Source organism: Lycorma delicatula, chromosome 2 (assembly GCF_047948215.1).
Source record: "Lycorma delicatula isolate Av1 chromosome 2, ASM4794821v1, whole genome shotgun sequence".
Lineage (NCBI taxonomy): Eukaryota > Metazoa > Arthropoda > Insecta > Hemiptera > Fulgoridae > Lycorma > Lycorma delicatula.
The window spans coordinates 27,184,368-27,197,275 of NC_134456.1; the positions used below are offsets into that span (position 1 = coordinate 27,184,368).

Consider the following 12,908-nt stretch of genomic DNA (forward strand, 5'->3'; position numbering starts at 1 on the left):
TAGCAGTATTGGATTGCAAAACTGAGACACAAAAATGATGTCTCATAGCAGTAATGGATAACTGGCTGAAACATCATCTGATGCCTCATAGCAGTCTACCTGTTAAAAAATACCTGTTTCTGACTGGTCAGTGGTTGTAAAGATTAGTCTTTGATCGGTTGAACACCTGTATTATAATGATAATCTGTTTCATAATGACCCTCATTATGATACAGGTTTGAGCCGCATAATTCAAACGTTACATAAAACAGTCACAGAAAAAATACAAATAGCATCGTGTTAAAAAGTATTTTAATATATTTTATGAATATTTTTTTTAATGTCAAGTACATTTTTAATTATAACTTTTTTTAAGTGAAATGTAAAGCTTTTTATTCTAGTTTCATTGGTATAATCTGTTTAGAATTAATGAAAATTTTAAAAATGGACATGTAATACCAAAACGTTTGTTGATATTTTTCATTTATTAAGGATATGAAACAAAAGTTAATTAATCCGATTATTTCTCAGTATATTGTTTTTTATAGATATATTTAATAATGTTTAAATCCTAAAAGATTTTTTTTTTGCAGTAATTGAATACTTTTGATAAGGTGTATCATTTTATGTTAGAAAAGTTGTACAGATTTTATTTCTACTTCCGTTAATTATGTAGTTATTTAAATATGTACATAAGTAAGGCTTTAGTAGACGAATATTAATCAGAGCTAAAACTAAATATTGCGATTTTATTCCTGAAAGTCGAATACTTGAGTTGTCTAAGTATCAAAACATCTTTTGACAAATGTTTAGCTACCTTGTGAATGCTTTTTATATTAATCTAAATATTTCTGGTAAAGTATAGGTTAAGGTAACTTTTTTTTATATTTATAGTTTATTCAATCAATATGATTCTAAATATAATATCGATGAATCTAAATTTATGCAGATTATATTAAGAAAGCTACTTATAATTAATTACAATAGTAAAAGACACATAACAATTATTTAATCTTAAGCCGCAATTAAAACATTTTTTTAATTGTATTTTTAAAAAGTTATTAAAATTAAATTCAAAAAACGATTATTATTGGTTATACCATTTTTTCAAACCAATTAAAAAATAATGACTATACTAATATAAAAAATAAAAATATTTTATTCTCTTAAATATAACATTATTTTGAAATTTCCCAGTTTTGTATTTCTGTATTTATTTTACAGCTGTTATGATTCAAAATAAAGGACTTTTAAATCACGACTCAAAAATACTAATTTCTTAATTAAAAAAATACACTTGTATGTTAACATTTATTCCTTTATCTCAAGGATGGTCTAACATACAAATTGTTGAGCAAATATTTGTGGGGGAAATTGTCTATTACAGGAATTTATTCTACTAAATTCTGAAAAAAAAACTACTAAGAGACTGCTCATGGAAAACCCACATTTCATACAGATAATATTTCAGCATTCTCCTCACTGCAGTGTAGGATGATCCTAATGAAATGTTCTTTTCCCAGTTTAATTTTCACAAACATTTATGAGGAGATTTTGTAACTGCCACTTTAATGTCCTGTACGACCTGCATCATTAAAAGTCACCTGTGTTGGGCACATTTCTAATCTAATACCAAACCTAACTCACAAAATTTTTTAACTAACTTCTGAATAACACTTTTCATAGGTACTTCCTTTGCAAATTTCTCCCTGAAGTTTTGCCAGCACACAACGTGATGTTATGTCTCTAAATAAGTTTCCATCATAAATACATGTTCTTTAATAGTTAACCACATTTTAACAAACAAAAACATATGATTACATAACCTTGCCGATAGCCAATGCTCAACACAGACTGGCCAACACTCAAATGTGCAGGAAATGTCAGTCCTCAAATGACAGTCCTCCTTACTCCAGCTCCAACACCTTCCTCATTATTTTATCCATATAAAATTCACTTAAATTTTTAAGAATTGTAACAAATCATTATTATTAAATTAACAGGAAAGAAGAAATCAAGAATGGGCTTCAAATATTGAAAAATATATGCTAAGCTACAATAAAAACAATGAACAATATCCCCTTCAAGCATTCTCTTTGTCCTTTTTTTTCTCCCAGTTTTTATTTACATTCATCAGTAAATAGTAATAAAAGAGGATGATAGACGATTCATGAGGCAAACAATGATTCAAATAATGAATATATTTTGTGAACATTTTAACAAGGACCTTCCTCAACAAATAAATTCAATAGATGAATGACAATCCTTGATCAAGAGAAACTTGCATTTGGTAACAGCAGTTTTAAAGACAGACTGTACAGTGAACAAGAGAAGACACAAGTGCAAGCATTTGGCACCGAAGACAGACTGTACAGTGAACAAGAGAAGACACAAGTGCAAGCATTTGTCACCGTAACAGATTCAACTGAGCAATCATCAGTTAAATCTTATAGTAAACAATTAGTCATGTTTAATATATTGCAGTCAACAGTATATCATCATATTTCAAAAGATTTGAATATGAAACCAGTTCAACCAACTTTTGTAAATTTACTATCGACTGGAGATATGGAACAGTGTGTTGAAGCCAGGCATGCTTTTTAGCACGATTTCCAAATACGATGTCCTACACTAATGTTGTTTTCTGGTAAATGTGTAATTTATCACATTTTACAAGCCAGGATTCTTGACTACAAAGAATCCTCATTTTGTGTGTAAGTTGAAAAGAAATCCACATGTCATGGTGTGCACCAAGAGACATCTCACTACTTGTTCTTATATATTTTTTTTAAGAGTATATGAGTGACTGCTATTTGCAAATCTTGGAAAAATATTTAATATCTCAACTTCAAGAGAAGCATATCATAGAACTGCTTCATAGAAGCATATCATCATACTGTATTTATAGCTACAACCCTGTTATTGCAAGGATGTGTAGACATAGTGAGACAAAGCTCCAGCTCATTTTACTCTTTGAGGATAAAATTTCCTAAATGAACAATTTCCAGGCCACTATTCTCACCATGGTTCACAAGCATTATCAGCCCTACTGCAATGATCACTATGAAGCCCTAATCATATGACATCAAACAACTCATTGTGAAGAATTATTAAAACCTATGTATCTCAGTGACAATTCTTCCCTTGTAAGATTCAAATATTTCATTAGTTAAAATTTTATTTGGCTATAACTCCAGAACCAGTGAAAATAAGTACCATTTATATCATTAAAAAGCTCTCAATGAGGGCTTATTACTGCAGTTAACAAAAAATCCAAATTTTTGGGGATTCTGGGCTTTTTTAGACACTTTTGGTTCAGTCAATTGCAATCAAAAGAGGAGGTTCTCAATTAAATGTTATAACAATCCTAAATCCAAAATTTCTACATCCTGCGGCTAATCATTTTTGAGTTATGTGAAATATGTACACAGACATCATGCCGAAACTAGTCAAAATGGATACAGGAATGGTCAAAATGAATATTTCTGTTGACTTCTGAAAACTAAAATTTTTCGCAATCACAATACTTTCTTTACTTCACTCAAGGAAGTAAAAAAGATGGAGAAAATGTGATATTATTCCTTTTATATATATATATATATATATATATAATTTCAAGCCTCATTAAATAAATAATTTCAAAGAATGTCAGTAGACTAAAATTAAAATATTATCCTTATCAAATTTCAAATCATTTCATTTGACGATGATAGTTATTTAAAAAATTATATTTACAAATCCAATCCACATTGAAACAATTTTTACTAAAATGAATAGCTTGTTTAGGAAATTATAAAATTTACTTGCTCTTTGTGAATTCTAACTGGAAGTAGAAAAGAAAGAAGAAAATTTAATAAAAAAAATAATAAACTGATTTAAATGTTCATTCAATTTCCTAGTGCACCAAATAGGATAGCATTTCACATACTAGCTATAATCATTGCTTAATGATAAAAACAGGATTTAAACACTTATAAAACTTATAAAATAGAGTAGTCATTTTATCAAAATTTTATTAGCATGTTTATATTATAATGTTGAATACAAACAAAAACACTCAGAATGCCACAAAAATTGTTGAAATATATATTCCATTTTATAATAATTATTTTCGTTATATCTTACTACTTTTATTATCATTATTTCATGGATGATTAATTTTTTTTGTAATATTGTTAATTGCTTAATTACTGAGAGAAGGGATTCCTTAATTTGTTGCATTATATTACCTGTCTTTCCTATGACTTGATGCATGTAAAGCAACATTTGAGATACAAAAGATATCAGTCAGAGTATATTCTACAGCTAGTCCTGAAGTAAACAGAGTAAAGTTATCACTTGAAGGGCTGAGCAAAATCATTTCAATATGACACTGGGAAATGGAAAACCAATTTGAGATACCTTTGCTGACCCTATAAATTAAATGGAATTAAATTTAAGGAGGTAAAAATAGAAATCCATAACTTAACTTGAGTTATCTATATAATTTGTTTAAGCCACTTTATTTATGTTACAAGCTTATAAATCCAACACTCATTTATTAAACAAAAATAAATTTCTCTGGACTTTTCTAAAATTAAACAATGTAAAACATATTTTATAGGAATCTAATTTAATATTTATAATGCAAATTTTTTAGAGATTTTCTTCAGAACTGAAACAGCTTAAACTCAGGTGGGCTTTTATAAACAAAACAACTAGAATTCTTCATTTAAGGAACATATGTATTTACTGACAGTTTGGTTTATTTATTTTGAACATCACTTGTTACTGGTTAGAAACTATTATTTGTAAATTTGTAACTAATCTGTAAAACAGATTCAACCTACTCTCACTCATAATTTAAAAAAATAACATTCTTATTTCATTTAAAAACTTGTCAATCATAATAAAGTAACATAATTTTTCTAAAAATTCTACTTAGACCTTTCAATTAATTTTAATTTATCAAGAGATAACTTTATAAATTAGTATTTAGTCACTTTAGTTTAAAACTTATTTGCATTTAAAATGAATATATATACAACAATCTACTTTAACAATTAGCAACTCAATTAAGTACGCCTCACATAAGCATATTTACGCTGAATAAATAAAGGCGGTTAGTGAGACATGGAATTAGTAGCAACCTCTTCCTTTAATTTCTTTCTTACCATGACGAGTTTAATTTACAAAAGTGAGCATGTTAATCTAGATAAATAAAATAATTTATATCTAAATTAAAAACAATTTAAATTGAAAAAATGAGTTAAACTGCATGAAGTGAATACTATATTTAGAAAGGTTATTTGTAAATAACATTTATTACATAATTAAAATTAGTTTATAAATGTGTACACTTAACATCATTTGAATTAATAATATCTTTATTTTACTGAAATATTTATTTTTGATGATACACCCAATCAAATTTTCTATGAATTAACTTTTTTTTTTAGTTTGCATCGTAACCTTTCATGTAATTTTTATGTAATTTGGAAGGTTCCATTCAAATTCTGGTCAGTTTTGATATTCATATGTTACAAAAATTCTGTTCCATCTACTATTACAAGAATCAAAACTTATACAGTGAATAATTTAGCAACAAAAAAATTGCTCTTACAACCTTCACCAGTCTATCACACTAGAACAATGCTTTTTAGCATTGTATTTTCAGAAGTTTTTTACTCTGACAAATATTTAGGATATGATCAAAAAGGCCACTTACATTTGAATTTTGTGTGTTTATATGTAATATGTTAGTATATTTCACTCAAATTAACATGTAGATACTGTTTTGCACATAGATTTATTATAATTAATTTTGGTGTATTAGTGATTTATGTCTAAGAGAGAGTTGACAAATACAGAGTGCTTCGCTAATAGTGTACTTTTATATGAGAAAGTATTTAACTTCTTGTAACTTTATTTGAAGCTGCATCCCATTTTTCCAATACAGAATCTTTGTTCAGTCAGTGACAAGTATTCATGTATTCTTGAAGTACTGTGTACAAACAATTAATTATTTTTGTCATTTCTTAACCTGAAACCTAGATTTTATATGAACTTTAAAAATTTTATCAGCCAAATTTTTTAAATTTATAATGCAAAATTATTTATTAGATATTTACAGCTCCTACTTCAGATAAAAATGCCCTGAACTCCTTACAAGTTAAATGTAACCCACTGCCAGAAGAGATCCATGGAAATTTTCTCTGGGTGGGGTCATCCATCCCTCAATCAATCAAATATCTGAAATGTCTATGTCAAAGCTAAATCTTCTAATTTCTCCTAAAATATAAATACAAGTAATACATCTTCCTGATTTCCTTCTTTTTTATTTGATTCCTAAATCCTAATAAAATACTAATATTGTATATCAATATTTATATATTGTATAGTGTATATCTAATATTTCTATTTGACACTAATACACTTTTTACTTCATGAAAGCTTTTGTTGCCTGCACTTACATGCTTTGATGATTTCTTTATTTCACCCATCCTTATTACTTTACTGCTAAATAATAAAAATTCTCAAACTCTAGTTTACTATTCCTTATAACTTTTACCACTTTCTTAATTTCATTACTCTGCATTTACTCTTACTTCATTTTTAAGTATAATTTCTCTGATAGTAATCAATTCCTATAGTTCAATATTTCATTTGAATCACTTTTAGTTACATCTACAATATATTATTAAACACAAATGTTAATAATTTTATTTAATTATAAGTATACCTTATTTATTTATACCATTTATTTTACTCTTTGGATTATGTTTCCACAACCAAATATTTCCTTTAGCACCTTCATTGTTTTTCTGATTATAGTTTGAAAATAATTGATTAGATTTCTCTTGTCATTTCTTTTTTATTCACATTTGTTTTTTCTAGTCTTCCTACTCCACCTGATTTCTGCACAGAATGTACTTTTTTTTCTTTAAATAATAGCCTTACTTTGTCTCAAATGTTTTTACTGAAACATATATTAACACACACACATCCACATATACATGTGTATTATGCGGACAGCTTACAGTCATTTATAAAAAAAAATTATAAATAAAAACACCAAGTATATTACTACACCAACATCAGAAATTTAATTAGTGATTCTTCCCTTTAATAAGTTTAATGAAACTTAATGTAATTTGGGGAAGAAGTTCATATAAGTCATGGATTGAATGTCATGACCAAGTGTGAAATTATATGATAAAAATAGCTAAATGGGATAATTAAATCCAAAGTCTGTGTTAATAAATTCAGTGCCAGGAAAGTATACTGATAATACTTTTTTAATTTTCCTCTTTAAATTTATCAAATAAAAAGCTTTTGTATTCTCTTTTTACTACATTTCACTGTATTACTTTACCTGAAAATTGTTTCAGTAATTATTCAATCAAGAAGTTTTATTTGTAAATATGTATGACACAATTTGAAAGCCTGATGTATTTAGTCACTTCCTTATGTTAATAATTGTGTTTGGCTCTTTTCCAGCATTATAATGTTTCATGCTGTAATTGTTCTTTTGTCCAATTCCGACAGTTAAAAACTTTATTGTTCATTCTCAAATCACAGTTCAGATCATTTTTTTCTTAGTAGTAATATAAATATATTTCATTTTTAAGATACTTTTGCTGATAATTTTTAACGTATTTAAACAGGCAGTTTCAAAAAATGTATATTTAGATATTGATCAATTAAACAGATACTGAAATAATACCTCATTCAGTATGGTCAGTTTCATAAATATTATAGATACTGTATTTCAAAATCTTCAGATATGACATATTTTCAGTTTCAATAAACTTTCTAGAAATAAATAATAACTTTCATAAAATAATAAATTAATGATTTATTGTTTCATAAAAATAGGTGAAATTTTATTGGAATAAATGGCTTTCAAATTTTGGGAACTAATGAGAGATTTGAAATTAAGTTTTTTAATGATTAATGATTATGATAGTAAAATACTAAATAAAAACATTTTTAAATAATTTGAGAAGTTCATTAACGTACAACTAAGTGATATTTCTGATTAAACCAGTGGATCACCATCCCAAAAATGAAGGGATGCATTTACTTGAAAGTTCCTGCACTTATAGGAATTGTTATTTGAAATTTAGAAACTTTCTTTAAGCAAAGCAAGTTTCATGTTACACTCTTCAATTAACTGTCAGATTTAAAATTAATTATTTAGATTTGTCTAGACTAAATTGGTGATCAAATCAAATAACATGGTAGCTACTGCTTCACAGTTACCTTACAGATACCAAGGAAAAAATATTAAAATAATGAAAATATAAGTAAAAATAAAAAAAAAATATAAAAATAAATATAAATACAAAATATTAAAATTATATAAAACTATTTCACATATTAAATTAGATTTAAATAATTTTGTAGTAATTTAACTCAATTAAATTACTATACAGCTATAAATTATTTTAGCTGAAATATAGAAATATTATTTTAGCTGCTATAAGTATAACATTTTTACTTTTTTAGTTTTAATAGACAGATAAGTCTTAAACATAAATATTTAAATTGTCTACTGTCTTCAATAAAATTTTCATTTGTATTAATATTTGTTCACCAGATTTATTTACTTCCTTTAAACAATGTTTTATGAAAAATTAATTTTATGAGGTAATTTTACTTCATAGTATTGATTTAGTACAACTATGAAAATTTATGGAATATTTATAGACCAATTTTCATTAGGAAAATGAAATATTTATTTGATTAATTATTTATTTTTATCTATAAAGAATGTATTTATAGAATATGTATAAAAGTCACATTTATTACATAATGTTTTTAAGTTCAAGGGCCAACTATCAGGTGTTAGTATAAAGCTGCGTGACAGTTTCAGCCTCCCAGTTGTGCACCCCACCCAACAATAAACATTGTCTCCTCAATTGGTTCTTTGTCCACTGCATAAACTCAACATTCTATCCGCCCAACTCTGAATGGCTACAGTTACTACCCTAATAGTAGTAGTTACATCAATACTTAATTTTAAAATCATTAATATTATATATAGTTTGCTGAATAAATAATATTAACAAATCAAAAAATGTATTTCACAGAAGTAATAGATGTACAAGTAGCTGATTACATGTATAAATAATATTAATAATAATAATAATATGTATAAATAATAAATTTATTTATTTAAAAGTAGTTTTCTATACACGATATACAAATCAGGAAAAAGCTCTAGGATCAGTTAGATGCAAAAAAAAATATTATTTGCAAAAAGATTTCCATAAAAAATGTTCTCAAACAGATAACAAAGATTTAGTCAAAAATCTGCTCAACTGAAACAAAAGGCCTACAACTTGGACAAGAAAATAAAAGAGTATGCATAGAGATGAAAGGAGGTTCCATTTCATCTATACCCCAACATCATTTGGTGGTTACAGTGGTAGCTGATTGGCTAATAGCACTAGCTTTAATTACAATTTACAGTTTCCTAAAACTAAATTTGTTTTGAATATGTATGCTTGCTTTTGGTACTGACAATTCACATATCTGCTGAACTAGCTGTGGACAAACTATTATGTTTGTGAATAATTAAAAAAGAAAAATTATTTTTATTTTAAATTATTCAATATTAGAATTTCCTTTCTCTACTGAGAGTGGTAATAGTGCATAGAATATTTTTTTTTTTTCATAGAGAAAGGTACAATAATTCAATACTATGCATTATCTATCTCAGTATTTCTGCGGGCATAATGGAACATAAAGCATCAAATTTACAAGTGACATTAATCAGAATTTTTTTTTCTAAAAGCAATGATATTCATTACAGCCAATCTGTGTTGTGAAAAGAATGAAGATATCAATTGTAGATATGAATATCACAAGTATTTTGGTGAGCTTGGCATGTTAACATGCAACAGAATGTTTAGTTAAATGAAAAAGTTCAAGAGACACCACCTCATCTCTCGCTTGTCTTAGTAAGCCTGGCACAGTGGTGAGAACATTGTTCCTGATGTGTGATCATGAGTCATGCGACTTTTGATGGTGATTAGTAATGCATGTTAGGTCATCTGTAACCTTGTTGGAATTTCTGTTTTCTAGATTTAATGAAAATATTGTCAATTTTTTTTCTTGAATAGTAATAAAAATTAAGTATTAATATTAAATTTTATTTATAGATGGCTGATAAGTGATCTCTTAAATGATGAGAAACATCAAGCATTAAAACTAAAAGCCAAAGTTTCCAACAAATAGTCACTGTTGTTATTAACCATGTAGCTGGTTTTCACCCAATTCAGATTTTTTTCTTGTTAAGTGTGAGTTTAGATTGACTTAAACATTCTTCCTATTAGTCTACAGCACTTTTAACAAGTTCAAAAAGTTTACCTTTAAAGATATTTATAATAAATTGGTTCAGAATCTAAATATGTAAAACTACATTTCCTAAAAAATAAACTTGAATGTACATACAAAGAAAAAAACATTTAACTTATCAATACATGTAGTTTTACTTACAAGATTAGATTGTTTATTATTTTTCTGTTAATTCCCCAAACTTTTAACAACTATCACCTCTTAACAAATTTTGAAATTTAAACTTGGACAAGACTATTCAATCTCATGCAAACCCTATCATAGGCCATTTATTTTAGCAAGTACAAGCAAAATCCTGTTATTTAATGCTATAATTTTCATTTTAACATTGTAAAACATGTTGCTCTGAGTTGATAAACTACTCAAAACAAACAGATTGTGAATTAATTTATTACATAATCTAATTTTATACATAATATAAGAAAATAGATCATTGCATCAAATCAAGAAATGTAAACATGTGTATATAATAGCCCGCATGATTTGTAGATGGTACATAAAATTTGCGGTTTCAATATCGCACATAGAATAACTTCTATAAAAAGATAAAGTTACTGTACACAATTTTTCTTTTTGTTCAGGATGATGATCACAGAAGTTTGTGTAGTGAAAAGAGAATGAATTTATATGATAAAAAGGCCAAACCATTTTACTGGGAATCAAACACTAACTCTCTTGATCTGAGTTTCTAAATATTGCAAACTCATTGGTAGATTTTTTAATTATTTTGAGCTGTTTTATTTAGCTGTTAAATTTTTAATTAATTAAATATTAAAGTACATATTTTTCATATTATTCAAAATTTTAAATGTACCTATAAACAGCTAAAACTTTATTTTGTGATACAGGTCCAACGCATGACTATGGGAATTGTACACAGCCAGCTATTGATGACTTTCCTAAAGACTTGTTCACAGAAAAACAGCGACAAGATGGTGCTGTCGTGTTCCACGTTGTTGTTTCCTTGTATCTCTTTCTAGCACTTGCACTAGTCTGCGATAAGTACTTCGTGCCTGCTGTAGAGAGAATATGTAAAGGTAAAAATTCAGAAATCTTAATATCATTTGTGACAAGACTAGACAACTAAACAGAGACTGTAATTTAGTCTTATTTTTAATAAGGCATATATATATATATATATATATATATATACTAGCAACCCCGTCGCAGCTTCACCTGCACTATATGGTTACTTTCACTTACTGTCATAGTCAGGAAATGTTTAGGCAGTCAGAGCTCACTTAGTTCACACTTCCCGTTGTGGTTAGGGAGCTCTGCCCCTTGGACCCCTCTGTGTTTATTAAACTCATGCTTGTAAGAATAATAATGCTAAATAAACATTAGGACCTGTTCACTTTGTAAAATCTATCATTGTATAGTAATTTCTTCATAGCAAAAGTTCAGTCAGTAAAGGATCCACTAATTTTTGTTTTTCGATTTGCCAAAATGTATTATCAGAATAACAAACATAAATTACCATCACACTATTACCAAATCTCATAAAGATTGATTCAATAGCAGAAACATAAAATGACAAAAATGTAAAAAACAATTTATATATTTTTACCCATTAAAATTAAAAAACCTAAAGTGATTTTTAGATATTTATCAAAAGTATTTACAAGCTTAATCAAGTGAATAACTCATATAGTATTGTCAGAAAGGAGGAAAATTTGCAACCACTGTTTAAAATTTTACCTTTCTTCATCCCTTTCAAGGTCAAATTTTAAAAAAATTAGAAATTGGTTTTTAGATATTCACAAGAAGATTACACTCACCAAAAATCAAGTTGATAACCTCATTTGTTATGGAGAAATTAAAAATTAGTAAATTTCATTGTTACACCATTTTAACGCTTTAAACTCAGAATTTCAAAAAAATCCTTTTCTAATGTGCACTTACACTATAAGAAAAATGTGTAAACAAATTTTTATCAATTTATCTTCAGTAGTTATTCCTAGGGTTAATTACAAATCAGTCATGACATGTTCTTATATATAAAAATTCTGCCTGTAGTGTCATGTTATTTATATTTTAAAAATGTTTTCTTTCGGATTCATATGTTTAGCATAATTAACTACACTTCCATTATTAATATAAATTAAAAAAGGTATAATATCATACATGTAAATATTTTTCTTATATTTAATTTAATAACTTAAATAACATTCATTATTCATTAAAAAAATATAATGTATATAAAAAATATAAATGATTAATTATCATTTATTAATTCTCATAATAATTGTGATAATTGACATGCAATTTTTGTTAGTCTTAAAGAAATTAAATAACATGACACCTTAAACTACTCCTTGTACAAATGTGTTTATTAATATTTGTTACAAAAAATACTACAGAATTCTGACATTTTTGTTGTACAAACAAAAAATTATAAAAGATATCTTAATGACATAGTATTATTTTATTTACATAAAATAAAATATTATAGAAAATAATATCTTTGTGAAATTACAATATTGTGCTATACTACTAATGGTACTAAAAAACTAACTGATTAAGACAGGTGTAGCCTATCTGAAAACCTTTGTTACATAAAAGTAATCCCTTAATTATTACACAAT

At 26.6% G+C, this 12,908-nt stretch overlaps 1 protein-coding gene across 1 annotated transcript in view; it reads left to right on the top strand.

The window, feature by feature from the left end:
* The window catches only part of zyd (sodium/potassium/calcium exchanger zydeco), an 85,804-nt gene that overhangs the window by 48,103 nt on the left and 24,793 nt on the right, over window positions 1–12,908 (top strand). The window contains exon 2 of the mRNA XM_075358557.1: window positions 11,172–11,360. Within this exon, the coding sequence (XP_075214672.1) occupies window positions 11,172–11,360 (189 nt within the window). The remainder of the gene's footprint in view (window positions 1–11,171; window positions 11,361–12,908) is intronic.